This window comes from Ochotona curzoniae, unplaced genomic scaffold (genome assembly GCF_017591425.1).
Source record: "Ochotona curzoniae isolate NIBS_2020 unplaced genomic scaffold, NIBS_Ocur_1.0 contig_2599, whole genome shotgun sequence".
In the NCBI taxonomy this organism is placed as follows: domain Eukaryota; kingdom Metazoa; phylum Chordata; class Mammalia; order Lagomorpha; family Ochotonidae; genus Ochotona; species Ochotona curzoniae.
This window is the reverse complement of record NW_024465520.1, coordinates 10,594,780-10,607,302: the sequence shown is the minus strand read 5'-3', so window position 1 is coordinate 10,607,302 and position 12,523 is coordinate 10,594,780. Positions and strand designations below refer to the sequence as shown.

General features: G+C 36.8%; 1 protein-coding gene across 1 annotated transcript in view; it reads right to left on the bottom strand.

Moving 5' to 3' along the window:
- MME (membrane metalloendopeptidase) overlaps positions 1-12,523 on the bottom strand; it is an 86,233-nt gene that overhangs the window by 2,257 nt on the left and 71,453 nt on the right. The window contains exons 18-22 of the mRNA XM_040974834.1: positions 10,498-10,617; positions 8,700-8,833; positions 8,551-8,616; positions 4,958-5,053; positions 4,577-4,653 (exon numbers count right to left, since the gene is read on the bottom strand). Of these exons, the coding sequence (XP_040830768.1) occupies positions 4,577-4,653; positions 4,958-5,053; positions 8,551-8,616; positions 8,700-8,833; positions 10,498-10,617 (493 nt within the window). The remainder of the gene's footprint in view (positions 1-4,576; positions 4,654-4,957; positions 5,054-8,550; positions 8,617-8,699; positions 8,834-10,497; positions 10,618-12,523) is intronic.

Genomic DNA, 12,523 nt, shown 5'->3' with positions numbered 1-12,523 from the left:
TCTATGTATAGGATTATGTCATCTGCATATAGTGAAAGCTTGACTTCTTCGTTTCCTATACGTATGCCTTTGACTTCTTTTTCTTGTCTTATGGCCTCTGCAAGTACCTCTAGGACTATGTTGAATAGCAGTGGTGATAGTGGGCATCCTTGTCTTGTTCCAGATCTCAGCGGGAAGGGTTCTAGCTTTTCTCCATTCAGTATGATACTGGCGTTGGGTTTTTCATAAATTGCTTTGATTATGCTGTGGATTTTTCCATCTATACCTACCTTGGTTAGAGTTTTTAGCATGAAGAGGTGTTGGATTTTATCGAAAGCTTTTTCTGCATCTATTGATACTACTATGTGGTTCTTGTTTTTCAGTTTTTGGATGTGGTGTATCACATTTATGGATTTCTGAATGTTGAACCATCCCTGCATTCCAGGGATGAATCCTACTTGATCCGGATGAATGATCTGCCTGATGATTTTTTTAAATTCTATTGGCTAGGATTTTGTTGAGAATTTTAGCATCAATGTTCATCAGAGAGCTAGGTCTATAGTTTTCCTTCTCTGATGGTTCTCTATCTGGTTTTGGGATTAAGGTGATGTTGGCTTCATAGAATGAGTTTGGAACCTGACAACTTTTATCACTTCCTTTGAAACAAGAGGAACTATCGTTTTCCTGAAAAGCCCACCAACTTTTTCCATTAATTAATTCTTATGATTCATTTAAAGCGGTCACATTGATAGGCCATTGTTTCCATTACATATTCATAAAGAAATAAATCCTTGAATAAATTCCTAAGCGTGTTCTCCAGATTAACAGATGTTAACAGGAACTGTATAATGTTTACTACCTCCATACTGATATTTATGTAAAGTATTAGGACACAGTTTTAATGCTTAAGGTAAATGGAGAAAATATCAGTATTTCAGAAGGGTAAGCATAAGCATGCTAAGTTACATAAATGCCTACACAACACAAGAAAGAATATTCTTTCAAAGGTATCAGAAATTTAGCTCTTAGAAATGTTTCTGGCCATTATGATAATCTTCCATGAAACACTCCCTTCTTTGTTGAGCATCTAAATAATTTTTTCTGGTTCATTTAAAAAATGTATCAGACTCTTGCAATATCACAGTGGTTGTGGATGGTTAGCCAAATTGGGGTTCCTGTAAAAGTAATTATGGATCCAATTTCTAGAATCTTACAGAGGAAATGGTTTTTGTTGTTGCTTTACATACAAAAGAATTAAAAGTTTATTTTAAAGCATATGAGGATGAGTAAAATGGTTACAAGTTAGATAAAAACATAGTGTTACAGTTTTAATATGGTTCAAGTACAATTCACCTTGTTTTAATGCTCTGGCTATCTAAGTAAGCAGAAGTTATTTGTTTTCCTATGCTTCAGAAATATTTTTACATGAAAGATCAAGCCAAATTTTTCAATAATAACTCAGTTTCTATTGGCTTTTAATGATCTTTTAAGCTTTATTTTTCTATAGTCAGGAAGCAGTCCATTTCCAAAATTAAATGTAACCTTAACCATTTGCCAAGGAAATCCCTTTACCTCCAGAGAAAATAATAATTTCCTTGACAAACAGTTGGCATTCCATTAACCCTCAGAAACATCCATATCCACACACTATTCTTCTTATGAATGAAAAAGAGCCAGAGTCATCTTTAGAACGAGGACAAAAGAAAATTAAAGATCTAAATGATTTCATGTATTTACAGTAAAATACTGTGATTCCAAATTGGGAAAATCAAAGTAACAGATAACTCTCTGATCCTTTTAAATGACTTATTTATTTGAAAAGCAGAGTGAAAGAGGGAGATACAGGAAAAGCAAGAGGTTTTCTGTCGTTGGTTCTATGTCCTAGCAGGCACTGGACCTGGCTGAAACCAGGAGCCTGCAATTCTACTAGGTTCTCCCACCTAACAGTCTAAGTACTTAGGTTAACTTCCATTGCACTCCCAGACGAACTAGCAGGGAGCAGGTTGGAAGTGGAGCAGCAGCTGAGACTCAAATGGGTGCTGATGTGGGCTACTGGACATTTCAGGCAGGGGTTTAATCTTCACATCACAGCACAAGTTCTAACCTATATATCTCGTTCAGTAGCAAGCATTTACTGACATTCTGGATTATGCAGAATATTAAAAATGAGCAATAAAAAGCCTTTGCTTCTTAGATGATAGGGAAGTGTGTCAAAAATATTAACTCTTTTCCACAGGAATCCTTAATCTTCTCATATAGTTTATATTTCCACATATGTAGACATGGGCACTTTTAAAAGGTTTACAGTTGATCTAGCAGTTAAGACGAGAGTGCCCAGTTAGAGTTCTTGCTGTGACGCAGATTCCAAGTTTGTGTTAATGCATGCCCTGGGCAGTGGCTGATGGCAGTTCAAGTGGGTGAGTCCCTGCTACCTAAATAGGAGACCTGGATTGAGTTCCAAGCTCACAACTTCAGCTTGGTCAATCTCTGGCTTTGAGACTATTTAAGGAGTAAGCCAAAATGGCAGCTCCCACTTTGTGTCAAGTAACTAATATAAATGCTTTTCTCTAAAAAGCATTTTTTTTTGTACAAAAATGTTTTGAACTGCATGCTCTGATGAGTTTTTGAAAAGTACATGGAGCTGTGCTATGAATTCTGTACACAGATATCAATTTTTTTCTGCCCTAAAATCAGTTATCTCTTAATTCAACTTTCCACTGAATTTTTGGAGGTTATCCTGTAAGTAATAGGAACTTGACTTGCCTTAACATTAATCCCCCTGCAACTCATAACTTAATTCTCATTTTACACATCCAAAAAATGGGTCATAGTGATTAAGTAATAGCTGGTCAATGATGGAGTCTTTGGTGGAACTCAAGTGTTTTTAACCTTGAAATGTGTTGTCTTTTACGGTACTAAGGTAATGATACATTTTCTGAACTGATCCAAATGGAGGAATGGGATGGCTTCCAGTAGGCAATACAGTAACAGGAAATAGAAAGAGAAGAGACAAATGTATAGAAAAACCAAAATGAGAAGTCAAAAAGTATCACCATGAGTGTGGGAGCTTTGAATGATTTCAATGAAATAATAAATAATAAAATCATGCCTAATAACCATAACAATAATCTGTATGTTCAAAAAAGTCTAGGTTTTTATCCAAAATAGAATGCTAAGGTAGGAGGCACAAAATGTATGTCAGCAAAGAAGTTTACATCCAGTAAATAAAATAAAAATGTCAATGCTGGAAAGATACAAACTTACCAAATAATTTTGCAACCCCTTCTTTTCCAAGGACCTATTTGTGTAAGTTATTACCATAATATCCCTTAAATTTACCTAGGTTTCTATGGACAGTAACTGGAGATATATAAAGCAAGATTTTGGCAAGTTAAACTGTATGGTGGCTTGTGTAAATTTATAGATGTGCTGTGTTATTCTCAGAATTAAATGCTTATTTTTAACTTTGGGACTTAAGTGAGAAAAAAAGATAAGTTTTATAAATTTAAATTGGAAGTTTCTTGAATAAATCATAATGGGAAGTAGTTTAGTGCTTCCTGTTGCTCATTACTTAAAAAGCAATTAATTTTGATAACCTTAGCAGTCTTAATTTAGCTAATATTACATAGATAACTGGCATAAGATAAACAGTGGTTAAGAGATCCAGAAGGGAAATTCAGAGGGTGACAATAACAATGACAAAATCGACACTAGATCAGAGCACGTTCTTCAGCTTTTAATGTGCCATGTTATTATTTCATAATTGAATGGTTTAGCTGAAAAGTAAACTCACATTTTTTAGGAAAAGCTTTTAAATTGAACCCATTAGTCATCTCTGAATCTCACACTGCAGCTTTCAATCACCCTACACATTTTTTCAAAAGATTTTTTCCAGATGTTCCATGCTTGAAGGGCTTTTTTGATCAATGAGTGGCTAAGTGTTATAGTACATGGAGAAAAGACAGTATTATAAAGTCAATTCAAAAACACAGCTACACACAGAGGCAGGATTTCAAAGGTTGGTTAAAGTGATTAATTTTTCAAGCTATTGCTCTCAGATTTTCTATCTTAGGAATCACACAGGCAGGTGTTTTCTAAATCTATCTTTCACTCTATAGTATTTGCTCTAGTATGCTTGACAATCTGTTTTCTCATGTGTATTTCAATGCGCTGTGTCCTGGCACTTTGTCATGCCATCTAGCAGAATCTCCGATGAACAGGTTTCTTTTCACAGCGAATGAAATCTTTGCAATCCAGTACCCACTGATCTAGGACTAAACTATTCATAACCTCTTGGAAAAGTCTCCTGCCACCTTTCTACAGAACCACTGGCCTGAAGCAACATCTTTGCTGGAATCCTTTTCATACTGTCTGTGACACATGTATCCTTGAGAGAACAGCTCAGGCTGCTTCAGCAAAGATTACTCTGATACATTTTGGTGATCCTACATATGATCCTGAAAAACTATTGGACCAAACAAAAGTACTGATTTTCCAAATGCTACAGGATTAGAATTAGAAAAGACCAATCAAAATTGAGTGGGGAAGCAACGGAGCCAATTTGAAGCACCCTGATTGCTCTTCATACTTAACACACCTGAAATGTCCTGGACTGTGCACGTCTGTTTTAATGGAATTGACTGCAAATTCTGGTCTGTACGTCCCACACCACACCTATGGATGGGAATAGAAAAAAAAAAGCAATCCAGGATTATTTGGGAAGATTAAGGGAAAACTTGAAATTCTGTATTTGTCAAACACTGACTCTTCAAATAATATTCAACCATAGGCAACCAGAACCATAATTGGTTATCATTAATGTAATCTGACAGTTCATTATTAACAATGTAAGTTAGTCAAGTCAAATGCTCTGCCACAATGGATTAAAACAAGAAACCTCACCAAGCAGCTGCTAACTTACTGTGAAATTATAACCGAAAATCAATTTCCTATTATTCTATAAAGAAAGATGTGTTACCTGTGCAAAGTTCAAGAAGAACAGTTGCTTATGATTTAAGTCAATTCCAGGAAGTAATTTTTCTTCACCATTCTTTTTAACATAATTCTGATAGGCCTGGGTAATGAATGAAACAGAAACACAACGTGTATGATTTCTAAATGCATATATAAACCTATGTAAAAGGCAACATAGCCCAATAATTAATCTTTAATATCAACATAATTATACTAATATATTCAAGGCAGCCTGAAACTACCATAGCTTACTTACAAGTGCTCTGAAAGGAACATGATACTCACCAGTAGAGAACAACAGTGTCCAGCACATGTCAGACAATCAATAAGTATCAATTGACTGCATTAATCACTTACATGACTTAGGAACTAATCTAAGCATCCTCCACAGATAGCAGGATAAGCTCAGCCAGTTGGACAAATGGATTGCCAAGAGAGTCTGTGATTGCTATATTTAACTTGGTTGCTACTCTTAGCAAAATAGACTTTCATCCGACCTAAGGTTTGAGTGATCTTTGTCAAAAGTCAGGGTATTTTCTTGAGATTCTTTAGACGGCCTGTAGCCCAAGAGACTAAGTATAAGAGTTAAAAGGTTAGAAGCTATTTTGGTCCCTTGAAGACAAGACAAAATGAATTGAACTTCAATTACACAAAGAGTTAAGAATTTAAGTAAATTGGATGTCAGAAAATGTTCTCTTATATTTAAGAAAGTCATTAACTTTTGAGGTGTTTTCTTTCCAATTTAACAATAGCTGATGATCCAATTAGACAAGCATATATATATATATATATATATATATGTATTTATATATATTCTGTTTACTGTCAGCATAAATGTACTGGGTCTTTAGTCTAAAAGTTCTGGGGATCTGAGGAATGTTTTTACCTCTCTCTCTAGCAGGAGGGAAAGGCATTACATGTCCTGAATTCACGTATTTTCAAGGTGCAATTGCAATTCTTATTACCATGCTGAGCTTGCCCTAGAAGCATATCTCCATGGAAATAGCATCAACCCACATTTGGGTTGAGTTTTCACAGCAGTGATTCTCAATCTGGCTGTGTATTAGAATCACCATGGAATACTAAGAGTGACAATGCACTTGATTTCCAGCTAAGATAGTGACAGGGTCTGGATTTAACCTTCTGCTCAACGTCCAACCAATGGGCAAAATATATCAAACACTGATTCCTATAACACAGTATGTCAAGTCAACAAGGGGAATGATCCTCCAGAGGCCATAACTAAGGAGAGTCCTATGATCCCCACAATGGATTGCCTTGAGGGATCAGGTTACAATGTGAGATGCAGAAACCCAGCTGGAAACAAGAGGGTGGGCATTGAGGTTCTAAGGTCAGGGTACTGTGCAAGAGAAAGTTGCTCAGAAAGAAAATATCAGCAGTTACACATGGTTACTCTCAACTACCCAGCTTAAAACAGATTATAGTCTGGGGTGTACGTGTGTGTGTGTGTGTGAGAGAGAGAGAGAGAGAGAGAGAGAGAGAGCGAGCGAGCGAGAGAGAGCAAACTGTTCAGTTCCACAGAGGGAAACACCCAAAACAGTAGGGGCAAAAAATGTTCAGGACTCACTAAGACAAGTTTGGAAAACCTCCAGATGGGCACAGCAGAGACCTGCTTTAGCACTGGGGAATAACCTCCCCAAGACTGTGCATTGTCCCGGTCCTGTTTAACAAGTTATGAAACAAAGATCCAAATGGAGTGAAACAGAGTCCTTCAGTGCAAAAATGAAGACAATTGTCAGGAAAACAAGCATGTCCACTGAAAGGACATTTGGCCTACTGGTTAAGATGCCAGTTAAGACTCCCCATCCTTTATCAGAGTGCTTGAGTTTGAGTTCTGACTGTGGTTCCCAATTCAAGTTTCCTGCTGAGATAGATCTTGGAACACAACAGTGATGGCCAAATAATTAGGGCCCTGCAAGCAGAGGGAGACTTGGATTGAGTCCTTGGCTCCCGGCTTGGACCTGGTCTGGCCCTGGCTGTTGAAGAATTTTAACTGGAGGATGAAAAATCTCTCTGCCTGTTTGTTATGAAATAAATAGACAAAATTTTAAAATAAAACAATATCAGCACCAGCAAAAAGTCCAAACACTAATACACAATAAAGAGAGAAAACTAGGGCCCAGCACAATTGCTAAAGTCCTTGCCTTGTATGATGAGTCAGGATTCCATATGGGCAACGGTTCTTTTCCCCGTTAGCCACACTTCCCATCCAGTTCCCTGCTTATGGCCTGGGAAAAACAGTCAAGGACTGCCCAAAGGCCCAAAGCCTTGGGACCCTGCACCCACATGGGAGACACAGAAGTTCCTGTCACCTGGCTTCAGATTGACTCATGTGTGGCTGTTGCAGCCACTTGGGGAGTGAATCAGCAGATGGAAGATCTTCCTCTCTATCTCTCTTCCTCTCTTTATCTGCCTGCCAATAAAAATAAATAAATCTTAAAAACAAAAGACAAAGCTGTCAAGCAAAGGATCGACCATCTACTATTTCCTGAACTTGTTCTGGACTCTGAGAAACTTTGTAGCTGGCTTAATCTGCTAGACCTTATATTTGGATCACCTTTGATTGATCACTGCCACTTATAAGCCCTGCCAGTTACCTCTCCTGATCTTGCTTAGGTGCTTCTCTTCCCTGAGCTAACTACAAATGTCCCCCTTCTCTCTAAGCCAGGCATTTATTTCCATGGTGACCAGACAATGCTGTGCCATTATGTTCTTCACAAACATTTCATCAATACTTGTCTTAGAGAAGCCTTGTTCCCATGTGGCGACATCTCCTTTGCACCATTTTCCAGGATACTCTCCTTAATTTTCCTACATGTGAACCAGTTCAGGATTGAGAGAAGCACTCAGAATTACTCTCACTTGTTGTCGCTCCCAAGATTATTATTCTTTCACACCAGTGTGAGAATCCCTACTTTTTCTTGAGCACAGGGCATATACTATGTTTAATCCTTGCTCACATTATCAAATAACAAGCTTGTTTTGTGGAAGGTTCATGGCTCTAACTTTACATCTAGAATAGTACAAAAGCACACAGTATACCCTCTGTTGAATGCAAAGTGAAGTGACATTCTAAGGGATGCTCCAGTGACAACACTCCTGTGTTGTAATAGTACGGTTGACAATAATGAACTATGCTAGATTCATGTCTCTTCAGTCTCTCGTTAAATCTCTGAACATGGACTGTGGCTTCCCATCATGTCTGTATTTATGTTCTGGCTATTGGTCTCAAATGCTGCTTTATTTGCTACAAAGCTAACAGAGTTTTAAAAATTTCACTATACTGATAGATGACACAGATATAATCCTTCCTGGGCATCCCTTCTTAAAACATTTCTGCTGTTATTTCTTAGAAAAACATGTCTTCAGAGGGAAAGGCATTCCATGCGTCCTCTTTGTGTATTTGAAACCCGAGAGTTTGAGGCTCAACTCTATCACATCAACTGTACTTTCAAACTTCCTTCTCTTCACATATTTTTCATTCCCTATTAATCATTTACTGTTTATATTTTCTATACCTTTTACACAATATAATGTAAAACTCAACCACAAAAATGGGAAGAAAATATGACTTACCCTGTATGCTTGGCCAATGCCTCCATTATCAGCGATGTTTTCGCCCAGTGTATTAATTCCATTGAGCTGTTTAAAATAGGAGTCTATATTAGCATAATTCTAAGCTTGGGTACACTTAATTTTTTTTCGAGAAAATAGTAATTCCTTACATGTTCTCCACCTGCTAGATCCCAGGAGAAGTTTCCATACTGGTAAACCATGCACTGGGATTGTTCTTTAAAATTATTTGCTGACTGTTGAGTCCACCAGTCAACAAGGTCTCCATCCTTATTAAAGTTTCTGCCTGTAATGCATTTAGTTAAGTAAGATGAGTGCTTGTAACAACAGCATTACAATAAAGTATATTTAATCAAAGTGCAAGCATTGAAATGATGATGTGTGTGGGAACATTACATTGTACAGGTGAAGAGAACCTGTCATCCTTTCTGAAGCACAGAACTGGTGAGCTAACCGTGGTTTGCCAGAGCTTTCTCTGCTCGTGTGCCTTAGCGTTGACCCAGATTGGTCACTTGTCTCCTGATACCAAGGAGGAAGAAACTAGGTTAAATACTCATAAAACCATGTGTGATTTCATTGGATGATGTTCACATGACTAAGCTGTTTAATCTGAGATTTTCTGATGTAAAAATTCAGGCATTTTAATTTGAGCATTCATTTCATATTTCCAGACTTTTCTGGAGACCCTGTGGGCTTACAATTTCAAATATAAAAAATGAAAATATTTCTTTTTCTCCTGGTTTTAGTGTCAACCCTAATCCATCTCCAGTGTCATATGTGTTGACATTTTTATCTTTCTTAATATTTGTCTATGAAGAAGTGAATAAGAAAATCTATGAAGTTAACTTACTTGGACTTACATACTGACTTCACAGTTTGGGAATTGTAACTTCAAGCTAGTTATTTATTCATTCATTTATTTACTTATTCTTCCATTTGGAAAATTGAAATAGTATGAGTTCTTGTGTGTTAAGATTGCTACATAGTTTAATTGAATAGACAATTACTGAATCTTTTTTAGAAGTGTACCTTTCTTGATTCCTTTCCTTTCCCTTCCTCCCTAAAGCTGGGACTAGCTAACATACTCCTATTTTCTCACTGTTCTATTCTTACTTTCCTTCTACATGTGAACTGATCTTTCTCATAGCTTTAACTATCACTTCTTGACACACATTCTCTATTCCTCGCAGTGAAATCAAGTTTGCCATACAGGGTCATATATAAACACATAATGGCCTATTATTTGCACAGATATGTAGTAAATTAAGGTGGAAAAACAAAAGCCCCTGCCTTTCAGCATCTTATAAATCCTACAGGTACTTAGATATGCAATATTTACTGACCTAATCCCTGTCCTCTAAGAAGTCTGGTAAGAGAAGACATACACAATTATAAAGTAACACCAAGCATTTTCGCTGGTGTTGACAGATATCACAGTATTTTTTCAGTGCTAATATTTGCTTTATTCTGTATGCGTATGAACCGCAGATGCTTTTCCTAACTCTAAGGAATATTCTGAAGAGACAGAATAAAGGGAACAATAAGGAAGGGGATCTTTAGTTCAGGTGCCTCCAGCCCACACCAGAGTGTTTGCTGGATTTCTGGCTTCAGGTTCGCACTCAGCTCTTGCTGATGTGGACTCTGTCCTGCAATGCTCATAACTCAAACATTTAGGCTTTTGTGACCCACAGGGAAGTCCTGGAATGAATGTGTCCTGGTTTCTGAGTTCTGGTCTCAGCCCAGCCTTTGCTATTGTGGCTACCTGGGGAATGATTGAGCAGAATGGAGCTCTCTGTTTCTTAAATAAATACATTTAAAAAAAACCAGTTTGAATATTAGATTGACGATATGCTGACTAACAATTGGAAATTTTGTATTGATAAACTATAATAACTGTGATCAAATCTGTGAGTCTATATCAGTCAAAGGAGAATGTCAAGGGCATTTTACCAGTATCATCGAAGCCATGAGTGATTTCATGTCCTATGACCATGCCGATGCCCCCATAGTTCAATGAGTTGGACTGATGGGCACTAAAGAAGGGAGGCTGAAGGATGCCAGCTGGGAATACTACGAGGAAAGAAGATGGTCAGAAATTATTTGAGGCATGATTTTGTGAGAACAAGCTTAGGGCTATCTTCCTGGTTGCTAAGCTCTTTTCTAGCATGAAAATTTCATTTGCGCATATACAAAAATAGATGGAAACAAACAGGTCTTTTGTTACTGATGAAAACAACATATGATCATTAAGTATGATTTATTAATCTAATTCACCTTACAAGCTCTTTTTAAAATTGTTTTCTTGTTGTGAAATGTTTAGAATGAGGCAAATTTATAATATTCGTTTAGAAATCCCTCCCCACCTATAAATACTTGGGAAACACGGTTAATAACACAAGTATTTTCATATTTCTCTAAAATGTATTATCATCTACAATAGCATTTTAAGGAAGCAGAATAGCTTGATGAAAAGCACATAATTTTTCTTATTTGCATCCAGATACTTATGACTACCTTATGTTTCTTTATTTCTCAGTTTACTGCTGGAATTCTTCTATTTTCTCTTCTATTCCTATCCCAGCACCTCAAATATTGGCCTTTTGGAAGCAGAGAGCTCTATATCTGTACATGCATTTATTTGCTTTCAAATCTATTTGGTTCCTTTCAGGTCACTATTTCCAGATCCTAAAACTAAAACAACACTGGAGCATAATTAGCACTCAAGAAGTGTTGCCTAGGTAAATCATCAATGGCCAATGAATAAATGTTTAATTTACTAAAATACATACAATATATTCTCAAAACATGGAAATGCACTCATAACATGCTTTCATTCTCTTCCTCTAGAAAAAAAATTTTTCTCCTGTTAAATAATAAAAATTTAAAAAACAAAGATAATCATTTCGGGGATATGTTGATAATCAGTTCGGGGATATGAGAGGTGGTTAATCTTTGACCTTACAAAGAGATAGCAGAGCCCATGTTACAGTCAACAGGGAAAGATGCCACCTCTGATGACATCAGCATCATCTCATTGGAGCATCAGTTGCTCCACCTTCTACCCAGCTCCCTATCACTGAGCCTGGGAAAGCAGTGGTAAATGGCCCAAGCACTTGGCTCCCTGCATTTATGGGAGAACAGGATGGTTGCAGATCTAGGCTTCAGCCTGGCCCATCTCCAGTCCTTGAGGTCATTTGGGGAGATGGAAAATCTTGCTCCTCTTCTCTGTGTCCCTTCTTTCCCTGTAAATCTGTTACGATGCCTCTCAAACAATCTTCTGAAAAAGAAATTAAAAATGATGCTGATGGAATCCTGATTTTATCTTTTGTATTTTAAAAGTACTGTATCATAAAAAAAGTAGTGTATCATATTCATTGATGAAGTAAAATATGTTCTGTAATCAAAACGTCTTTCAAATTGACACTCATGTTAAAAAGTCCTGGGCCATTTCTAAGTGAGATTCCAATAATTTAAGAAAACGGTACTGATCTTAAGACTTTCTAAATATGGTTAACAACCTGTAGCAGATTTAAAAAAATACTTGTAACATTAGAGAATTTTGATGAAAGTCATACCTCACATGTAACTGCCTGAGCTTAAACAGTGCCAAGAAATTATTTTTAGCCTAAAGCATAAAAAATCATGGGCAGTTTTATTAACTTAAAGTGAGCACTATCTCCCACACTGTGTACTTTGATTAAAATCCACCCATTATATAAAATGTTCTTACAAAATGTGCTATCAAAACTAAAAATTAACTGTAAAGATCCTGCTGATTTAATTATACCCTGATATGTTCTTCTTTGGGCAAGTGATAATTTTTATGGTGAATATGAAATACTAGCTTTCAAATTCAACTTCACAAGTTATGGTTCCCCTTATTTTGTCAGCCACATCTCTGCAATGAGGTTCCCACATATCAACCTTGCTAATGTCATTAGTCAACCTCGCAAGGGTTGTTTATAACAAACTCCCT